This window comes from Copadichromis virginalis, linkage group LG11 (genome assembly GCF_057382275.1).
Source record: "Copadichromis virginalis isolate Kocher_CV1m ecotype Utaka linkage group LG11, C_Virginalis_male_GT1.1, whole genome shotgun sequence".
NCBI lineage: Eukaryota > Metazoa > Chordata > Actinopteri > Cichliformes > Cichlidae > Copadichromis > Copadichromis virginalis.
This window is the reverse complement of record NC_140628.1, coordinates 23,524,075-23,545,913: the sequence shown is the minus strand read 5'-3', so window position 1 is coordinate 23,545,913 and position 21,839 is coordinate 23,524,075. Positions and strand designations below refer to the sequence as shown.

Genomic DNA, 21,839 nt, shown 5'->3' with positions numbered 1-21,839 from the left:
CATTGCCAAACTCATCTTATTAGATGCATTGAGCTCGGGGTGCCTTTGTTGCTGTGCCACACTGATACAGACAATTCTACAAGGTTGAGAACAAGAAGTTGTTTCTTAGTGAACATTTATCCTAATGTAGTCTGTCTGTACATCAACTGTTTCATTAACTTTGCTTCAGCAAATAGCAGCCTTTATACCTGCTTATTTTAAGTTAATCTTAAATAGAGAAGAAATTAGGATATATATATATTTTTAATCTATTGTCCCTTCCTATTGTGTACATCCATCCATCCATCCATCCATCCATTTTTCTTAACTTTATCCAGCTGAGTCATTTCCTTGTCTGATATACACATTTCTTCCTTTGTCTTCAGCCAACAGTAGCATAGTTTCCGGTGGCATGCTCTTGGCCAACAGCACCAGAGGCGATCGTTAGTAGCCCGAGCTGCACCCAATCTGCTATGGAAATCTCATTCTTGATGATATTTGATTTGGCAAAGAATGCCCTTCCTGACACAACCCTCCCAATTTATCCTGGCTTGGGACTGGCACTAGGAGCACACTGGAATGCACCACCACGAGCACTCTCACCCCATGTCTAGGTTTGGAATAAGTCAGAGGAGCTGGAGAGAATCTGTGCAGGCTCAGCATGGGGCCCAAAATAGCTGTGGATTTAAACACAGGACCTTCTTACTGTGAGGCCAACCACTGCATAACTACTGCATAAATGAATTAAGCTGTGAAATTTCATGTCCTAAGGGTCAAAGGTCGGCTTCACCACTACATGTCAATTTTCTAGAGAACATGTTTCAGGACAGTCTTTTACAAAATAACAGGCTGTGAACGTATTTACTTAAATTTGGTCAGAAACTGAACTGGTGACACTAATCTACTGAATTCACTTCATTTAATAATAAATGTGGACACATGTGGGCCTAAATTGATTGGTTGGGAATGGCCTACAACCCCAAGGCAGTAATTTAAGTTTATATTTAGCTTGAAACCTTTAGGCCTATGATGTTTGCCTCAAGGCCAAATGCTGGTGTTGTAGACTTAAGTAGCAATTTAGAACTTTAAGACATGTCCTCAGACAGAGATACACCTGCAGCTACAGTCCCAGGATATCAATCTTAAAACAACTAGAAGCATTGGCCCACTGTAAGCACCGATGCTTTTATAAGACTGTGTGTAGGGAAGCAATTTCCAGCCCCCTCACTAAGCCATTTATTTTGAGTTAGTTGCCACACTCTCCTTCCCCAATGACAGCCAAGGGAATGGAAGGAGGAGAACTAAATACTGCTTTTTCAAGTATAAGGGGATAAAGATGTGTGTGTCTGGGTGTGTGCGTCATACAGCAGAGAAACAAAAACTAGAAGAGGGGATATTTGGATGATAAAGCCGATGTGCTTGTTAGTGCTAACTGCCTCCCTAATATGCCAATTGTGCACATCCTGTCAGAGCTTTAGAGTTTAAAAAAAAAAATTTTATGAGGTAAAACCCAAGTGCCTCATTCTCATCCTCATTCAAAAGTTTCCATATACAGACAGTATAATTATATACCTGATGTACTGCTCTACTTTTTGCTCTCCACAGCATTCTGCCCACATTTTCATACTCACAAGAAGCAAAGGAAATAAACTGTCTGTGCACTGGGATGACCCGCAAAAATGATTAAAAATAGTTCACAGGCAGCGCAGAATGTTAATGTTAACCTCGCTTAACTTCACTTCTCAGTCTTGTGGTGGTTTTCCTGAATGAGATGATGCATCTAGTAATCCATCCTTCTTCAAAGATTGGCTACAAGCTGTGTGTGCATCTGAAAACACAGCTGTGTCATGGAAAAACATTTGTGGTTTCTTTGGAAATATGGTTTACACTTTTAACAATTCCAATGATTTATCTACTTAATCCGTCAACAGCAGGGTACAAAAGGAGAAGAAAGACGTTTGTACTCACCAAATACCTACACACACACAGCTGGTGAGTTTCCACTGTCTTTTATTCCAAATCAATGTTAGAATTCTGTTGAACTTCAGTATATGCTTTTAAAAGAGTCGACCATTAAAGGCCTGTGCTGGCAGGGATGGTTCCTCTGACACGCTGAGCAGAGATGAGTTTTACAGACTGGTGTCATCAGAGCTCCTTAACTTCGTCAAGGTAAAATCAGTGCACAGTAGTTTCATTTGTACCTCTTATTCATTGATCTAATAGTCACAGCAGGTTGGTGGCTTTACTTAAGTATCTATTACATTTTCTATTTCTATAGATGCCTGTTTTCTTTTTTGCATTGACTATTGGTTCTGTACTTACAGACAGTTTATATGCGGATTTAGGCTGCAGGCTACTAACTGTTAGCACTTATTGTACGCTGACTACGCTGAAAAAAAGACCAGATGCAACACAAAGTACCATACTTAGATATCAGTTTGAAGACCCGCAGTTTCATTATTAAAGTATTGTAACGTTCACAAGAACCAGACGGTTGGGGTCTCAGTTTGTCCGTTTGTTCGGCACATAAGCCAGCGGGTTGTTAACTCAGGGGGAAGCGCTCTCGAACTACACCTCTCTTCAGCCTGGCACACACACAGAACAACCAGGTCCCCCCACCCCTTCCTGTACACCACCCTCACTACTTCCTGCAGCCCAACCAAACATGAATCTTAAAGGAACAACAACAGTGTGCAGAGAAAACCAACATGTCACTGTCCAGTAACACTTAACCATCGTTACACTGCCCCCCCAGCAATAAGTTCCTCGTCCCCGAGGGAACGACACAGTCTCTGAGGCGGGGCGGTAGCCTACGTTCCCTCCTTGACCTCCTGAGCCCCTGAGGAGGACGCGGAGCTTCGGGGCTTTGGGGTGAAGAGTCCGAGGGGGGGGAACGCAGCCCCGGTCGGGGGCCCCTCTGAGCAGGGTCATGGACGCTCTGTACACGTCCCTCTGGAAAGGAGGGGAGGGACTGTCCTCTGTAGGGGGCCATCCGGTCTCTGTGCAGCGCTACTATCCTCCCCCTAGGAGGCAACTGCACCCTGTAAACAACCTCCCCCACTCGCTCTAGGACGCTGCAAGGCCCCACCCAGCTGCTATCCAGTTTAGGACACCGTCCCTTCTTCCTCTTTGGGCTGTAGACCCACACCAGCTCCCCAGCACGGAAGTGCCTCCCTTTAGTGGTGATGTCGTAATTCCTCTTTTGGCGCAGGCCTGCCTTCGCCAGCTGCTCTCGGGCGTAGGAATGTGCAGAATCCAGCCGGTCCTGCAGCTTCCTTGCGTAGTCCCGGCCCGGTGGTGCCTCTGGCGCGTCCGGGGGTTTCCCAAAAGCCAACTCTGCAGGAGTTCTCAGCTCTCTCCCTAACATGAGCAGGGCAGGCGTACATTGGGTGGAGTCCTGCACTGCCGACCTGTAGGCCATGAGGGTAAGGGGAAGATGGTAATCCCAGTCCCGTTGGTGTTCTGAGGTAAGGATGGCTAGCTGCTGGGCCAGCGTCCTGTTAAACCTTTCCACCAGCCCATCGCTTTGGGGGTGAAGTGGGGTGGTGCGGGTTTTCTTAGTCCCAAGGCGTTCACACATGGCAGCAAATACCTTGGACTCAAAGTTACGCCCCTGGTCACTGTGGAGGGTCTCTGCTGTTCCAAAGCGGCTGAACATCCCCTCCACTAATACATCAGCGACCGTCTCAGCCTCCTGATCTGGGATGGCGTATGCTTCCGGCCACTTGGTAAAATAGTCCATGGCCACAAGAACATAGCGGTTTCCTCTGTCTGTGCGAGGAAATGGGCCCATGACGTCCACAGCTACTCGCTCCATTGGGGCTCCTGCTGGTTGCTGCTGAAGCTGAGCCCGGGACTGGTCTTGTGGCCCTTTGTGTGAGGAACATGCATCACAGCTGCGGCAAAAGTCCTCCACATCCCTCCGCTGTTGACCCCAGTAATAGCCCTGGCGGAGGCGACGAAGAGTCTTGGAGACCCCAAAGTGGCCATAGCCAGTGCTCCCATGGCAGGCTCCCAGCACAGCTGACCTCAGCGACCTTGGCACCACAACCTGCCACCTCTCCTCCCCCGTGGCAGGATCCTTCCAGGCACGCTCCAACACCCCCTCCTTCAGCCTGAGAGCTGCAAACTTGGCCCACAGCCCCCTGGTACAGATGGAAAACCCAGTGACCTCATCCCAAAGGGGTTGCTCCCCCTTCTCCAGCCACTGCAGGACTGGCAGCAGGTCTGTGTCTTGTTCCTGCCGTGCCCTCCACTCCGCTGCATCCACCACCAGAAGAACCCTGCAGGCGAGCTGTGCTGCTCCGTCTATTGTCGTGAGTTCCCGCTCTATTTCCTCTCGCTTCTCACAGTAACGGCAGCCAGCTGCAGCACATGGGCGGCGAGAGAGGGCGTCTGCGTTAGAATGGTGCGTCCCTGCTCTGTGCTCCACGGTGAAATTGAAGGCTTGGAGCTCCTCCAGCCAGCGAGCCACCTGTCCCTCTGGCTCCCTGAAAGACATCAGCCACTGAAGGGCAGCATGATCAGTTCTGACAACAAATGCTGTGCCGCACAGGTAGTATTTAAAGTGTCTCACCCCCGCCACCACAGCCAACAGCTCTCGTCGTGTGACACAGTAGCGCCGCTCGCTCCTGTTCAGGACCCGGCTGAAGTACGCCACCACCTTCTCCCCTTCCGGTCCAACCTGCGACAACACCGCTCCCAGCCCCACATTACTTGCGTCAGTGTCCAGGACAAAAGGCAGGGCGGGGTCAGGGGGGGCAAGGACTGGGGACTCTGTCAGCGATCTGCGGAGGGTGTCGAACGCCTGCTGACAGTCCTGGGTCCAGATGAAGTCACGGTCCTTCTGCAGCAGGTGGAAGAGTGGTGCGGCTATGGAGGAAAAGCCCTTCACAAACCTCCTGTAATAAGACGCCAGTCCTAGGAAGCTTTTGAGCTGTTTCTGGTCTGCTGGTGTGGGCCACTCGGTAATGGTGTGAATTTTTTCCTCCAAAGTGCTGATGCCCTCACGACCCAGCTTGTGGCCCAGAAACTCCACCTCCCTCCTCATGAAGTGGCACTTGTCGGGATGCAGCTTCAGGCCTGCAGCCGCCACCCTCTCCAACACTTGTCTCAGGGCATCCAGGGCAGCATCAAAGGAGCTCCCGTGCACTAGAAGATCATCCAGGTAAACCAGACACCGTTGCCGTGGGACGCCAGCCAGCACACTGTCCATGAGCCTCTCGAAGGTCGCAGGAGCGTTGCAAAGGCCAAAACTCAGGACTTTGAACTGCCATAGTCCCCTGTTAGTGCAGAAGGCTGTCTTCGGTCTGGATTCCGGGGACAGTGGCACCTGCCAGTAGCCACTCCGCAGGTCCAGGGTGGAAAACCAGGAGGACCCGGCTACTAAGTCGAGGGACTCATCAATCCTGGGAAGGGGGTAAGAGTCTTTCTTCGTCACTTTGTTGAGTGGTCTGTAGTCCACACAGAAACGCATCCTAGGACTTTTTTTCTTAGGCACCATCACCACCGCGGAGGCCCACGGGCTATCAGATGGTTCTATGATGCCCGCCTTCATCATTTCACACAGCTCCCTGTCTGCAGCCTCCTGATGAGCCAGGGGCAGGCGGCGGGGGCGCACTTTAATAGGCTGGGCATCCCCGGTCTCAATGACGTGCTCTACCAAGTGTGTCAAGCCAACATCACTTTCTTTCAGGGCAAAAATGTCACTAAACTCTTTTAGTACCTGCCATAGACTCTCTTGCTGCTGTGGAGTCAGCCCCTCACAGTTCTTTGACCAGATACTCCTCACTGCTAAGAGCCTCTCCTCCTCCTCCTCCGCTCGCTGTTCTGCTGGCGGGTCTGCAGGGGTCTCTGCGGTGGAGGTGGACGCCGCGGCAGATGCTGTGCAGACCGGGGGAGGAATAAGCAGGCAACTTCTTCCCATCAGGGAGTACGAGGAGGCCTTTGCCTAAGTCCAGTACACCACCAATGGCTCGTAAAAAATCCAGCCCAAGGATGCAGGCGTCCTGCACGTCAGCCACCCAGGCAGCATAAGACACACCGAGGTCCCCCACCTTGAACTGGAACACTCCCTTCCCTCTCATTGGGGCCAGATCACCGGTCACAGTCTTAAGTTGCACGTTAGTCGGTTGTACAGCAGCTCCGGTTGGGACAATATCGGGTCGGACCAGCGTTGCATTGGATCCCGTGTCCAGCAGGGCCGTACAGGACACCCCCGCAATCGTCACTGGAACATGGCAAAAGCCGCCAACCTGGGTCCAGCCCACAGTGATGGCCGCACCGGGTGGAGGTGGCGGTGGTGTGGGGATGTCGTTCTCCCAGGCCCGTGTACTCCCGCCTACACGGGCCCGTGGGCGTTTCCCTGAACCGCTGCAAGCTTGGGGCACTGCCTGATGAGGTGTCCGACTTGTCCACATCCCCAGCAGCTCTGAGGTCGGCGGTGTGGGCCAGCCCGAGGGGAAGGCGACTGCAGCGAAGCTGTCTGCACCAAACTGCACAGGCCCGCTGGCGTCTCCATCTGTTCCACAGGTGCTGACACAGCCCTCACCACGTGTGCGTCGTCAGCGCCCCCAGAGGATCCTGCAAGCATCTCCCTCTCCAACGCTAGCTCCAGGGCGGCACTGAGTGTGGCAGGCCGAGCAAGCTGAGTTTGCATGCGGAGCTCTTTAGGGCTCAGGGCCTGCAGGAACTGGTCCCGAGCTAGCCTGCACTGATGGTGGCATGCTGTCATACGCCCTCCGGCAAAGGCACTCGACTTCATGGGCCAAAATGCGGAGGGGCTCACCTGGCAATCTGCGTCTGTTGTGGAACTCCGACCTCAGCAGCACTGGTTGGTTATACTGCCCGAAGCGCCTCTGAAGTGCTCCGACCAGAGCATTATAATCTCCCCTCTGCTCCTCGGTCAGCAGCAGCAGGCATGCAGCTGCATCCTCACACAGGCACAAAGCCAATTGGAGAGCTTTATGTTCCTCAGACCAGCCAGCTGCAACAGCTAACAGCTCGAACTGTGCGATAAACACTTCCCATGGCGTCTTGCCGCTGAACTTAGGCGTTTTTATATTCGCTGCAGCTTGCTGGGCGCCGCCATGTTTGTTTACATCACGTGACGGCGCGCCAAGCGAGGTCGACTCCTTCCCGCCGGAATCGCGGCCGCTGTGCGAACAGTTCCCGAGCCTAGTCAAACCTGGAGAAAATCCAGCCTCTGCAGACAGCCGCAGCGCCGTTTCCCTCACTCCATGGGCGGGCGAGCGCGGACGAACCTCCCTCTCCTCCGTCTCCTTCTTAATCCTGCCCGGCAACATCCTCGTCTCGTAACGGCAAGCGTCGCCGGCAACAGGGTCTCGGGCGTTCTGGGGTTCTTTTTTCTTTCTTCACTTCTGACACCAATGTAACGTTCACAAGAACCAGACGGTTGGGGTCTCAGTTTGTCCGTTTATTCGGCACATAAGCCAGCGGGTTGTTAACTCAGGGGGAAGCGCTCTCGAACTACACCTCTCTTCAGCCTGGCACACACACAGAACAACCAGGTCCCCCCACCCCTTCCTGTACACCACCCTCACTACTTCCTGCAGCCCAACCAAACATGAATCTTAAAGGAACAACAACAGTGTGCAGAGAAAACCAACATGTCACTGTCCAGTAACACTTAACCATCGTTACAGTATAATCAGGGAGACTCAATTTACTCAAACTGAGTTTTGTTTCTCACGAAATTAATCATAAGGGGGAAGCTGATGTTATTAAGCGTTAGTCATCATCTATGTGAGCTCTCATCAACAGTTGCAGTCTTACTGGAGTTTTGAGTCATTTAACAGCTCTCCTGCCTGTGATCTTGGCCATGAATGAGCAGTTGCATCATCTCATATTGGGACAGGATATTACTCTCCATTTAATGTTTCACACTAAATGTCCCCCCCTCAAAAAAAAAAGTATTGCGTTGTTGAGACTGTCTTGTCTGTGCTCTACATGTTCGAAGGATAAAGGTCTGCTTTACCCACAGTGTGGAAAATTCCACATGCTTCTTCTTGTTTGAATAGTTGTAATAATCGCAATGACCACTAGATGGGGACAGAGTCAATAGAGTTCTGTGCCAAACCACTTCTGCTGATGAAGCATGATTTTTTTTTTAACTCGTTTGCATGCCAGTGTGTTCTGCTTGCCTCTGATCTCTCGCTCCATACACATGACCAGTGTTAACCGAATTTTTTGCATTATCCACGGACTGAGACGGTTCTTTTTTAATATTGGATACATGTGATTTCCTGTTTTCCTGCAGAAAGCTGATGACCCTGCTGCCATTGACCAACGTATGAGCTCATTGGACAAGAACAATGATGGAGAGCTCAACTTCTTGGAATTCTGGCAGCTGATTGGGCAACTTGCGAGCAAGCATGGGAGGTTTAGCCAATAAGAGTGTCCTCGGATACTCTTTCTTTCGCAGTTCTGTGTGTTACTGTGTCGCCTGTGTGCCATGTAGTTAAAAAAAACGGGATTTCAGCCAGATGAAAAACACCCTAAAGCCCGTTTCAGTTTCACAGTCATGTGTTTTTAGTCAATACTTTGTGTTTCATTTCCACCTCCCATGTTTCAAGAGGCTCTCAGGTAGATTCAGTCACTTCACTTTTACATAACACTACACGGTTTCGGTAGTTTTAGAACAAATCCCAGCCCGCAGCGAAAACACACATGCTTTAAGCCCGGCGTGCTCACAGTCCTATGATGAAACTGCAGAATAGGAATGTAGTGTGTTACAGCCGTGTGTGCGTGTGTGTGCGTGCGTGCGCATTCCTGGCTTCCTAATTCCTGGAAATCATCATCTCCCCTCCGGACGCCAACAGAGGTGGTGTTTAGGGAAAAATCTGAATAAAATGTAACAGGATAGTTCTGTGTTCTCTGCTGTCCAGTCTTTCATTCGTTACTTTGTATGTGTGTGTGTGTGTGTGTGTGTGTGTGGGGGGGGGGGTCTTCTTTTTTGCTACATAACTCCATCTTTCCACTCTTTGAACCACTTTCAGGGTGTGGCTTGACTGCATCTGTCTGTTCGTAAGACTTTGAACACACACGCGCTTAAAACATGCGCGCGCTCTTGTCCCTACTTGTTGAGAGAAACTGTGTTGTGCCAGAAAAAAAGTACAATATAATATAATACATGTATATATTTAAAAAAATAGCAAAGATGCGGGTGTGAGTATAAAACAGAAGCAGAAAGGCCGCAAGTTTTTTGTAATCAAAAACGCTTTTTTAGACTCTTTTGTGGAACAACGGAAATCTTTGTTAAGAAAATATTGCTGCGTTGCTCAAGCTGCGCCTCTTTCCACATTCCTCCTCTCCCAGGCACACGCCCTAAAACTGTGAAAAAAACTGGCTTGAGTCAGAAGTTAAATCACGGAAAAGATATGTGTAGCTGCTTAATCTAGAGGAAGCCTTGCGAGGAGGATCTGAAAGAAAGAAGCAGAGCATTTGCTGAGACAGTTTATATAGGCTTTTGTTCTCGCTCTCAAAGGTGAGTGCTTTTTTCTCTCTCCATTACGAGTTCTCTTCATTAATAAATTCAGCTGTTTCTTTTTTAAATTGCGAGTTCAAACCTTTCTACTCAACACAAAAAATTTAAAACTTGAACTTATTTTCTGCACCGTGTCATCAATTTTCTATTACTTGCCAGCCTCTCTATTGTCATTACCCAGCTTGGTGGCCACAGGGATCGGGTTCATCTTCTTGGTAATGTAACCCCAATCCCTTTACACTTACACAGAAACCGGAGTCTCGAGACGCGTTTACTTATTTATCTGCTGTGTGTCACTCCTGCCTGTGGTCACTCTACAAATTGTGAGGATTAGTTAGGGCTAAATGTAAATGTGCGACGTGGGCAAGCCCCTAACATCTCCGTTACGCGCGGCGCTTACTAGTTTTGGCGTGTGCGCCGAGGCTGTTATCGCCCCGTTAGTCAGTCATAATGTGACCGTTGTAACGACAGCCAGATTTGGCTCTCATCACTGTGAATTATTAACGTTATGATAAGACTCCGGTAGTGAGACTCGAATGGCTTCGACCCGGTGTAGTTAATGAAGCAGAGGAGAAATAGCGACCTGGGCGATGACAGGTATGCTCACGGGGGAAGTGAGTCAGTCACACCTAGTGCAAACAACACGACCAGGGTGGAGCTGGTCAAGGATCAATGGTTGCTCACGTCCGTTGCCATCGCAGAAGAAGACGGAAAAAAAAGAGAGAGATCCGTTTGGTCTGAGATGGGAAGCATGCTCAAACTTTCTCGGTTTTCGCGTTCTCAGTTTGCCTTCTTTAGTGGAGTAGTGAGGGGTGGGTTAGATGGACTTACTGGGTTAAAACTGGTTTGCACATGACAAGTCTCATCTAGTTTCAGCGCTCATTACCTCACATTACCTCACATTACCTCCCTCTCTTTTGCTAGGTCTGCTCAATATTCATGTTATTCCGTTAATTCAGGAGTTCATGTAGCTACAGTGTGTATGCAGCCCATTAAGGGAGCTTAATGGGCTGCATGTTATAATACACCGGTGATATAAAAAATAACTGTCATTATTAATTTATTTAATATTTATTGTTTAAAACTTGAATTCTTCTTTTTTTTTCTTTTGTGAGTGCTGGATGATTTTGTAACTTTAGGCTTCTAAAGATGTTTAAAACAGGAAAATCTAGCTCTTCTCTTCTCTTACTGGTAATAATCCATGATGCTCACAAGCACATTAGCAGCTGCTGAACCACTCTGTGTAAAATGCAAAAAAAATGTCATTAAAAAAAAAACCCTCATACCAACAATATGAAAAGTATATTCCTGTTCAAATGTCTGTATCAGATGTTTCAATTTCCATTTAATCATTACACTTGCAACTGACAAATCACTAGAAAACACATTGCTTCTGTTTGACAACTAACTGCCTTCTCTCTAATCACCATCTCCACACTCAGAGTTGGAATGTGTATGCACTAAGAGCTTGTACAAGAGCCACGATTGTCGTCATTACACGCTCCCTGCCCTTATCAGACAAATACGGCCCTGCCACATGTTCCTTTCTACTCATTTTGGATTTTTGTGGCCCTGATGTCTCCGGTTCATACTGGAGCCTTCTTGGTTTTCTGCTCATCTTGTTACATTCAGGAGAGATGCTAATGGATTGTGGCCTGTCGAGCATTTTGATATATGGCCTGTAAACAGCCTGCTCCCGAGCTGTTTGACTTGTGGAGGATGTTAGGAAGGTGTTAAGACAATTATAGTAACGTATTAAATAATAATGAGCAGCAGGCTGATGACAGATGCTAACTTGAATGTTGAAAAGAGTTGTGTGTGTGTGTGTGTGTCAGTGTGTGCTGGCATGGCAGGGAGACATGAAACAAAATCCAGGGTTTGGGTGCCTGCTCTCATTCACCCAGTAATTAGGTTAATGCAACAGAAGTCCTAATTGGCATTGTCCTTCTTTAGATGAGTGTGTTTCTGCATATGTGTGTGTGCTTTTCCGTCTTTCTGTATGTCTATGTGTTCTCGTGTGGGCCAGAGTAGGTGAGTAGTGTGAGCGGTGAGGCATGACATCAGTGTCAGATGGGAGATTTACCAGCTTCTAAAGTTACCTCAGCAACATCACTCCAGGCACCAATGATTATTACCCATCCAGTGTCCACTGCTGCTTTGTGGTAGTTTCCAATACACACTGGAAATCCTGCAGCAAGACCTCGCCCCCACGCTGCTGAGATACTTATCAATGCTGCTCAAGTATCTTCAGCTTTCATTCAGGGCTTTTGTTTTCTGCGAGCCATTGCCTTGGAATTCTACTTTGTTGAGACAAGAGAAAACTTCATGGGAGTGACCTTAAAAGACCCCTGTGTTAGTCAAATTGTGCTTGGAAACATAATGTGCACATGCAACAGAAAATAACTGAAAATCTCCCTGATTAATCTGCATAGTAATTGTGTACTTCAGTCAAATTACTATGGTTATTTCTTTGTGTTGTTTTTTACATGTTATTTTTTGTTAGTTGTTTATTTGTTAGAGGTACAGGGCTCTGACGTGGCCCCAGATCTTTTTTTTTTTTTTTTTTACCACAATTACTTGTAATCCTTTGCAGCTGGGAGCAGTTCCTGCCTTTTCTTGGTGCGTTGCATTTTAAATAAAAAGCATGCACCACCAGCTCATTTGAGAATATATATGCATATATATAAATATATGTATATATATCATCTCTGTGTCACATATGAAACCACAGACATTTTCACAGCAGATATTTGTCACAGTGGGGAAAGCACCAGTGTTCCTAATAATGGCACGGCTATGTTGAAATGTCTCAGAAAACCCTGACAGTGTGACAGTGAGCCGGGACTCTGTAACTGCAGTGTCTAAATGTTATTTTATCATCATTAATTACAGTATTTTAAATAGTTGTTTTTATTATTGTGCCTGCTTTTAAAAACAGACTAATGGAATTAATTAGTTGCATGCTTAAAATAGATCAGTAGAGTTTTGTTTTTTAGCTTTCTGTCATATTTCCAGTGTGTGCTGTGTTGATGTTGCTGTTTTTTATTTATTAGAGCTACCGGATTTGGCATCCAGTGAGATTGTAAATGGTTTGCTTTTGGTTTGCTCAGTGAGTGCAGGATGTGACGTTGGCATTCAGGTTATCTGTTAGTGTTTGGCTCACTAGTTGGGTGACATATTTCAGTGCGTACTTGTGTTCCTACAGTGCGCGGTAGTGTGTGCTGCTGCAGTCGGGCATTAGGCAGTAATCTGATCTCGCAGCCTCCTGTTCGCTTTTGGGGATCAGATGTCCACCGTCAGAGATCACAGCTCCCATTGTGTTTACCTTTAGAGACTCCCCATCTCTTCAGCCTCCCCTCACTCCCTCTCTTTTGCTCTGTTTACCTCCACCAGCATCCAACCTGGGTCCCCTCATCGCTCCCCATTCCCCCTCTTCCCCTTCCGTGCTGACGTCAATTGTGTGTCTCACATTTTTGACACTTACATAAACCAATTTGAATGCACTTTCAAAATCCACTTGAACAATAATTTTCTAAAACTCTAAATATCAAACAAGGATTTTTTTAAAGGTATTTTAAGTGTTGTAGTTGAAAGAAGAAAAAAAATTGTTATTCATTAAATTTTTTGTTTTTCTTTGTTTAATTGTTTGCCCCTTGTCATGAACATGGAGTCTTGCGTGATGACAGAATGATGTGATGAAATGATATTGGTTTCATTTCTGCTAAAAAAGTTCTTTTTATTTAACATTAAAACAGTTACGACTGAACACATAAACATTGTTTTTAAAAAAAAAACTAAAAAAAAACCTCACATCGTTGAACTTTTTGATTAAAAAAGCAAGGCAAACGCTCAGAGGACGACATTCAGGCTTTTAAGGAGCCTGAGCTCAAGCAAGATGACAACAAGGCGGGGCTCTGAAGTTGTGGGAAAGGAAACATCAGCTCATCTACAGTGCACAGACCTTCACTGGTCTCAGCAGATTGAGGCAGCCTTCCTGCACGCTGTTTAACAGAAATCTCACATAATTTTCTCCTCTGATGTTGAAAAAGAATAATCTCATTTGTTACTTCAATGGACTGCCCAGTCTTGAAGAATATGTCTCAACTTATTAAATTAGCTATAATAAGGACTCGGTGTATCCGGATCCAAGTCATGGATTGGTCTGTTATTTATTTGTTGTAACAATGCTTCTTGGGAAATCTTATACCATTAAAGTCTGTTCATTTCCCCCTAAATAGTACCACATGGGTTGCGCCCATGAAAAAGTTGCCAAATCTTCTCTGCTAATGCCAAATAGCTTGTTCTGCTACTGACTCTTGTTTTGAACTTTTGGTACTCCAGTTCTGGCTATCAAGTGTCTAACTGTCTGTGATTAGCAGGCCTTGCTACAGCGGTCAACTGGTGTCTACTCCAAGCACGCCATGTTTGACTGATCTGAATTAGGCTTGTTCTATAGGACAACTTCAAGTGGGTGTTGCACAAAACCAATTTGCAGTATCATTTGGATTGTTCTTCAGTGCCATCTCCAAACTGAAGGCCAAGCTCCATCTAACAGGTTATATCAGAGTCAGGCCACGAAATAGACGTCCCAAGAAGGCTACTACATAAGAAGATCATTTCCTCACCCTATTAGCACTTAGGAACCAGAGGCAGCCTTTAACAGATTTGCAGTCAAGGTTTGCAGGACGGTATGGCCGAGGGGTCTCTACCCAGACAATCCAGAAAAGACAGCACACAGCCAGTCGCTGGTCTCATAGAACTGCCAGGAAGGCTGATATGACCATCCTTCATCACTGGTGCAGCAACCATTCTGATTGCTGCACCAATAGGGTAGAGGAGGTGTGATTTTGTGAGGCAGCATCTCCCTCACTGGATAAACATGGATTGTCGTCGTTGGAGGCACTCGCAATACAAAGATATCAAGATGAGGTTTAGCAACTGACCTCTGTGCTCGAACGTGACAACACTCGCTCCCACAGAGCAGGGTTTATCAGCGACTATCTGAAGAATTTGGGTGTGGAGACGATGGAAGAACCTGCCTGCAGCCCTGACCTCAACACCGTTAAACACTTGTGGGATCAGCTTGTGCGCGCTGTTTGGGCCATAGCGTCCAACACAACCACACTGGCTGACTTGTGACAATTGCTGGTTGAAGAATGAGATGCCATCCCAGACCAAGCTGGACCAAGTTTGTGAGCAGCATGAGGAGGAGGTGCCAGGCTGTCGTGGCTGTGTATGGTTCTTCCGTATGCTACTGAGGCCCCTGCTTGTTAAATGAATAAATTGTTAAATTTCCACATTACACATTGCTTGTCATGACCATGGGTCACTTAATCCCAGCTCAGGCTCCTCAGAAGCTGGTATGTCCTCTGAGCTCTCGCCTTCCCGCCCTAACTTCTCAACCTTGTCCACCTCGTCCGCTGACATCTGTAAGTCTGACTTCGCTTCTACAAGTATGAGTAAAGTCCTTCCTGCCTCACTTGGTCCTCTGGTTTCTGAATGGGACAAATGGTTAAAAATGGGAGTTAGTAAGTCTTGCTGCCCACTGCAAAGGACACTGAGTAAAAGGTTTGTTTTTAGGGGGTTAGAAAATACTGTACATTTCTGCAATCCCACTGATGTGAAGTTAAGAATCTGACATTGAAGAAACAATTAGATTTTTAGCAATATTATCATATTATCTGCAAAAAATATATGAATAAATGAATGATCACTTAAGTTCCCTTGTCCCTAGAAAACGTGGAAGCTGCACCATTTTGAAAAGAAAGCACATGTTATCTGTTTGTCAAACTATTGCAAATGTGGCGTCAGAAGAAATCCCAGGATTTCCTCTTCACTTCTGTTCTTCCCACAGAGGACAAGAGGGTCTTAGGGGGATTTTTTTTCTGTCTGGGTTTTGCCTTTTTAAAATCATCAGGTATTATAAATGACATGTTTGTCAATTTAAATACATCATAATATGCTTTATAATTTGGTTGTATGGAGTTAAAGGTCACATAGTTGTGCACAAGCCTTCCACAAACTCACAGCTGACATTACTCTTTTTCACAATCAGAACCAAACAAAGCATGAAATGCTCAATATGAAATAAGCGTCTCATCCACTCAATGCTCTGTTTAGTTTTTTGCATTATGATATTATTAAAGTTCACAGGAAAAGTATCTCATGGCACAGTGTTTGAGAGTCTGAGAGTCTTCTAAGATATGTCCTTATCTGTCCTAAATTCTCTTTTCTGCTTTGTCCTTGTCTCACTCTCTTATACAGATATGGAGTCCGCTATTAAGACGTTGGTGACCACGTTTGTTAAATCTTCCAGGGGGAAGGAGAACCTAGACAGCAAATCTTTCCAGAAACTGGTGGAGAAAAACCTCAGTGGTGTCATGGAAGTAAGTGTTTTGTGGTTGTCCGTCATGCTGCCAGTATATTAGAACATGAATTTAAAAGCAGTTGTAATCTTTAATCTCTTTAATATTTGTTTTATTGTTTTTAAACTCAGGATGCAAGCAACTCCTCTGCTGTTAAGGAGATGCAGAGGGGACTGGATGAAAACAGCGATGGAAAGGTCAGCTTCGAGGAATACCTTACCCTGATAGGTTACTTGGCTAACTCCATGAGTCAGCGCAAGACTGAAAGCAATCCAGATTCATCGTAGATGCTCTTGAAGTTGCAGTATTTGGAGAGGATCTGCATTCAGCCATGTTTTTTTCTTTTTGAGCTTATTAAATGTCTTTTTTTTTCATTTCCAAACATTCCAGCCACCATGTATACATCAGATCATAATGATTTTCTCTGAGATAGTTAACCGGCTATACTAGATCTTAATGTCTGTCCAAATGAACCTTTATGTAGTAACACTGTCACTGAAGGATTCTGAGCTGGTCTTTTTTATACCAATCCTACATTTTATACCAATGTTTTCAAAATAAAAGCTTTATATTAAAATTAAATTGTTTTTTTTTTGGTCTGTGGTTGCTGCTGTTGCACATTTGTCAGTCTTTTAAGATTTCACCTTTGAACCTCCCTTTCTCATATACATTTCCTTTCTTTCTACATGTGCGGAAGTACTTTATAAGTGCAGTAGTTTCTCTGTCATGATTTGACACTAATTGAATCATGCCCGCTCCTTTCCAGCAGCACTTGCTAAATATAGCTGCGACATTCCTGACTAGTCAAACTCAGCACCCTTTAGATGTATCACTTATTGCAACCTGATCCTGATATACAGTCTACACTTTCTATTGTGCACCACCCTTCACTCAGCAACTCTATACATTCGGTGTATACGAATGTGCACACACACTCCGTGCTACCCCCCTTACTGGCACAGTATGATGCTCCAAAGACTCATTATTGAGAAGATGCTTTACCATCACTGCACTTTAAAACATGATCTCTTCATATGAAAAGCTTTAATGTTTAATTTTAAGCACAAGCCTGTCTATCATTCATTCAGAAACGCAATTACTTTCATGGTCTTTGGCTCTCGCTCTCACCATTATCCAGATGTCTCCAAGTCCGGTGGATGCCTCACACGAACTATTTAAAGTATGTTTCTGTTCCAGTTCTCTGTTCTTGCTTCTCGGTTTTCTTCACATGGTTTGTGCAAGGGTGGTGTGCAGCTTTAAAGGTGTGTCTTGAACTATTTCAAGAATTTTTTCTGTTCCTGTTCAAATATGTCTTTATTTGTGCTTTTTTTTTTGCATGTATGGTGTATTTTGAAGCCAAAGGTGTGAACAAGCTTGTGAAAGTGCTCGTGTGTGTGTGTGTGTCCTCGCATTGTCATGTTCTCCTTTGTGTGGGGATTTCTCTGCATGACTGCCAGGTGCGATGGCTCCATTCATCGGTGCTACTCTGATCCTTCGGATAATATAACAAGCATGAGCCTCCGCCGCACCCCCCTCCTCCAGTGAACATCCTACCCCTACAATTAACCTAACAATGTTTTTGCTGCTTGAAACCAGGTGCTTTTGGATAAGCTATTGAGTTATTAATCTTTGCCTTGGTATAGCAGTATTTTAAGCACTTCCTGCAAGCCTTTCCTTTGTTTTGACATGAAGTACAAAGCGGTTGCACAACAGAGGAGCAGGGTAATCCACTATTTCAATAGCAACCTGTGACACGGTAAGCAATATGTCACTGTCACTGCACAACAGCCCATTGTGCTTGGAGCGCGCAGTTGGTCGAGTGAGTTTTGACAACGTATGAATATTTGGAAACAAATAGATCTTTTCTCCAGCACTTCTTCTCTTTTTAGTGAGTTTTCTTATTTCAACACATTTGAGCACATTAGGGCAGGTTTGGCTTGTAGACTTATTGTGAATACCTCAATTTACCTTAAGTCTTTCTGTAGCTGCAACCGGCTCTTGTGTATGTCCAATTAGCGGATAGCAGGTGTCTCTGGCGTAAACAGAGAAGGTAGAGAGGAGAGGGGCAACAGGTGGAGGGGGTAGAGAAGGAGGAGGAAGGGGTAAGTGGGATGGGTGGAGTAAGGGATGTATTTAAGACGGTGTAGTCCTCATCCTCCTTAACAGTTGCTTTTACCTCCTCTCTTTGCACCTGAGCAGCAGGCCAGCACTAATCCTCCACTCAGGTAAGAAACAGAGGGACAGATTTCAACTGTCTCCACATTTCTCTGTTGTCTTTTTTCCCAATTATGATTGCATACTGGTGCTGATGCAGCTAGAGCATGTCTGTTAGTTCATCACTTGTCGAGTACCTTCGTGTAGAGCACTAAGGACAGGGAGAACTTTCAGTTGATTCACTGATAAGTTATAAAAAACAATTTCACTGGTTAACTAGACATCGGAAAGACATAGCATGCCAAAAATGCATTTTTAGTCATTTTTACATCCTGCTGATTTGTTTTGGGAAATAAAATCTATGTGAAAACTACTATAAGCTGTGATTGACAATTAGGAAAAGTCTTCACAGTTCACAGGTGATACAGGTTCAACAAAGGTAGGACCTACACCTGTTTGTGGTGTTTTTTTTGCTATCCGGTAAAGCTAAAGTAAAAGCCAGATCAGGTTGCCACTGTGTGTCCCCGATACATCTTCTCCAGTGGATGGGCTTTTTAACCAGCTTAGAGTTTCACTCTTATCAGCTGGCTCACATGTCCGGTTGCTGCTGACTATGTCCGGACTCCCGGAGGTTCAAAAACCTTGGCAGAGCAGGATCCTTTTATCTGTGGCAAAATCTTATCAGGGCCAGGACACGATGAAGAAACTGTTAAGCTAGATAAGGTTTCTGCCCAAATTCTGTGTGCAAAACTCATCTTACTTGAATGCATATTTGCAAACACATTTAAGTGCAAAACAGAACGACAGACAGGTTTTTCTCACCTGATTTTTTTCTGCATTAGACTTCCATGCTTCCCCCAATGCTTGACAGAGCACATGTACTGACATGAACTGTTCTTACTGTATCTTCAACCCACCCTTCTGTTCCTCTACAGAATGTCTTTGCCTAACTCTGAGAATGCTTCCACCCTGGAGAATGCCATGCAGCTCATGATCCAGACCTTCCATAAGTACTCTGGAAATGACGGGGACAAATATACACTGAGCAAGGGTGAGCTCAAAGAAATGCTTACCAAAGAGCTTGGCAGCTATCTGGGGGTAAGAAAGCACATGTTCATACTTAGGAAGAGAAGATGCAAATGTAGATTATGTGTACAGAAAAGACATTGCTTTTTTTTGTATCTTGATACGTGCAGAATGCCCAGGATAAGGAAGCTGTGGATAAGATTATGGGAGACCTGGATTCCAACAATGATGGAGAGGTAGATTTTACAGAGTTCATCATTTTGGTTGGAGCTCTCACTGTGGCCTGTAACGACTTCTTCCTGGAGTACAATGACAAGCAAGAGAAGAAGTGAACACACCCTTCGCCCAGAGTCTCCACTTAAAAATCCCACATGTTCCAGGGAGGAAGCACTTAAGGAGAGAGAGAAGGCCCGTTTGGGACATCCTGTCATGGACCTCAAGTTCACAAACACACAGATACACACATAAACAAACCTCTAATAGAGAAATAAATGTTGTGTTTTGTCTTCAATGTCTCTTGAATTCATTCAAACTGTAATATTACTGCAAAGTGAACATCTTTAGTGTTTCAAGAGCTGTCATTCTTGAATATGTGAATATCTCTCTTTCTGCTCTTTTCGTGCATCTTGTCACACATTTAAGTAAGGGATGCCCCCCTTCCCCGAAAAAAATAAATGTGACCTTTACTCAAACAAGTTGGCTATGCATTATTACAGAAGAGAACGAGAATGAACAAACAACGAGCACCAGGTGGCAGCAAGTGGTCCTCTGAATCCAGCGGTTTTGGTGCATTACTTCTAATTTGCATTGCCACATGGGTACAGCAGTTTGTGCCAGAGGTGGATGGATGCAGACCGGAGATACTATGTGGTATTTACGAAATACACATTCTAAGATGCTGTCTTTAAGTATTGCTAAGCGTAAGATATGAGAGACAGTTATTCCTGCTGTGGTGTGAATTATTCAAACTGGTTCTCTGCACTAAAAATGTCAGGTTTATATGTGTAGATAAGAACTACCTACAGTCCTGTTTTCACAGTAGAATAATCAGAACCCAGAGTGACCTTGACAGGGCTTTAAACACATTATTGTTTAAAAGCCCTGCTTCCTAAGAGAAAAAAAAGTACTGTGTGACTGAGTGTGTGTGCATTTTTGTTCATATAAAAAAGGAAGTTGCCAGCATCAGTGTTAGAAAGCCAGGAAATGTTTCCTTCTTTCATGTGAAAACATGTCACGCAGACATACTTTGATTAATCTGAACCTACAACCTTTATTGGACTGGTTAAGGTGTGCACAGGAGCAGATTTTAGAGTCAGGAAGGGGAAGGTGAAAGATGGGAGAGCATAATGAGAGAGGAAGTGAGAGAGAAAGGAAGGAGAGTGGAAAGGTCAAAAAGAGAAAGAGAAGAGAGTGGACAGCAGCACTTTCTCCGTGTGGAGACATGCAGCCTACAGTTTTCACAGGTCTCTGATAGGCTTTTCACACTTGTTCGGGATCTGCCCGGGAACCCCCGCGGGTAATCCCATCCGCCCTAGACACAGCAAGAGACGCCTTCCAGTCCAAAACTGAGTTGAGCTGCAGAGTTGGTCACACGACTGCATAAAGCCAGGAAACCTGTAGCAAATGACAGTGACTGGGGAGATGGCCTTTTTCCAGAGGTTTATCGTACCTTTCCATTGCACTAATAACAAGAGTCTTTTGTCTCTGCCTATCCTGCTTTTTTTTTCTCCTCGGCATTCACCCTTTCTGCTTGTGATTTTGCACAACTTATTGCCTTGCCAGGACTGCTTCATTGTTGCTCCTGTTGGCATTTTGCTCTTGTTTACTAAAAATTTAATTCCCCCCACCCGACTGCATGTGTGCCTGAAAAGACCTTTTGCATCGTCTTTGTTGTCAGGGATCCTGTGAAGATTGTGGAAATCTGCCACAAAAAGAATACGGCACTAATGACTGGAAGTTAGCTGTTGTTCTAAGTGGACTAAATGTCAGAAGTGAGCGCCCGTGGAAGACCAGATAAACAGAGCGGGACTGGAGAGAGGACAGCAGAGATTAATTGAAAGGGTGGAAGGATGGGAGGGATACATACATGTGTTATGCTCCTCTGGACACTGCATCTCACAGATGTACATGTGTACATATGTTCTGGACATTACATACACGAACAAAATCCACTGCAGAATTATATATTCAGGAGAGGAGAGGAGAGAGGAGAAAATGATGAGCGAATGAGGCTTTGTCCTGCTCTGATAACAGAAAATGAACAGTTGTGACATGACTTAATATCCATGATACACCTCCCATCAATCCACCATGTTCCACCGCCCATCAAATAGGAGCCCATATCCACACTCTTGGCTCAGCTTCCTCAATTTCTCAGGAGCTAGACTCATCTCAGTGCAGCTGTGCACTCTGGCACAGCAGGCTGCGGCTGTTCTCTACTTACTGTGCACAACAGTCTGAGCAGAAAACCGTCCATGCATAATCTATTACTTCATCCCTTTGACTTTTATGTAATAATGCAACCTGGCTCTTTTCGAAGTACAACTACCTTCTATATATTTTTCCTTCACAATCTGTTGCTTTTACACATATTGTGTTAGTGTGCGCATCACAGGCTGTGTATTACAGTTTATATCACATTCTGGTTATATCTATACAATCATACAACACACCATAGTCTCTCTATTAGCGTCATATCCTTGCATGATCTAATAAACATAGAGAAATCTTAATAATATATACTCAATGCTATACTGTGGTAAGCAGCTATGCTATGATAAAATATACTGAATCAGTTTACTGACAGAGTG

The 21,839-nt window shown here is 45.4% G+C and overlaps 3 protein-coding genes across 4 annotated transcripts; all 3 read left to right on the top strand.

Annotated features, from left to right (window-relative positions):
- Positions 1–945: 945 nt before the first annotated feature.
- Positions 946–8,392, top strand: LOC146698649 (protein S100-A11-like). The gene is made up of 3 exons (XM_085472589.1): positions 946–966; positions 2,044–2,148; positions 8,258–8,392. Exons 1-3 carry the CDS (start codon positions 946–948, stop codon positions 8,390–8,392), a joined length of 261 nt encoding a protein of 86 aa, XP_085328715.1.
- Positions 8,393–9,324: 932 nt separating this feature from the next.
- LOC146698648 (protein S100-A16) lies at positions 9,325–16,431 on the top strand. The gene is made up of 3 exons (XM_085473879.1): positions 9,325–9,484; positions 15,749–15,870; positions 15,981–16,431. The coding sequence occupies exons 2-3, from the start codon at positions 15,751–15,753 to the stop codon at positions 16,134–16,136; spliced, it is 276 nt and encodes a 91-aa protein (XP_085330005.1). The 5' UTR covers positions 9,325–9,484; positions 15,749–15,750; the 3' UTR covers positions 16,137–16,431.
- A 775-nt stretch (positions 16,432–17,206) lies between these two features.
- On the top strand, positions 17,207–19,540 carry s100t (S100 calcium binding protein T). Of its 2 annotated transcripts, XM_085473877.1 has the most exons (3): positions 17,998–18,074; positions 18,939–19,101; positions 19,200–19,540. In XM_085473877.1, the coding sequence occupies exons 2-3, from the start codon at positions 18,940–18,942 to the stop codon at positions 19,359–19,361; spliced, it is 324 nt and encodes a 107-aa protein (XP_085330003.1). In that variant the 5' UTR covers positions 17,998–18,074; position 18,939; the 3' UTR covers positions 19,362–19,540. The 2 variants fall into 2 exon arrangements, with proteins under 2 accessions (XP_085330004.1, XP_085330003.1); XM_085473878.1 differs by having other exon boundaries at positions 17,207–19,101.
- The last annotated feature ends 2,299 nt before the right edge of the window (positions 19,541–21,839 follow it).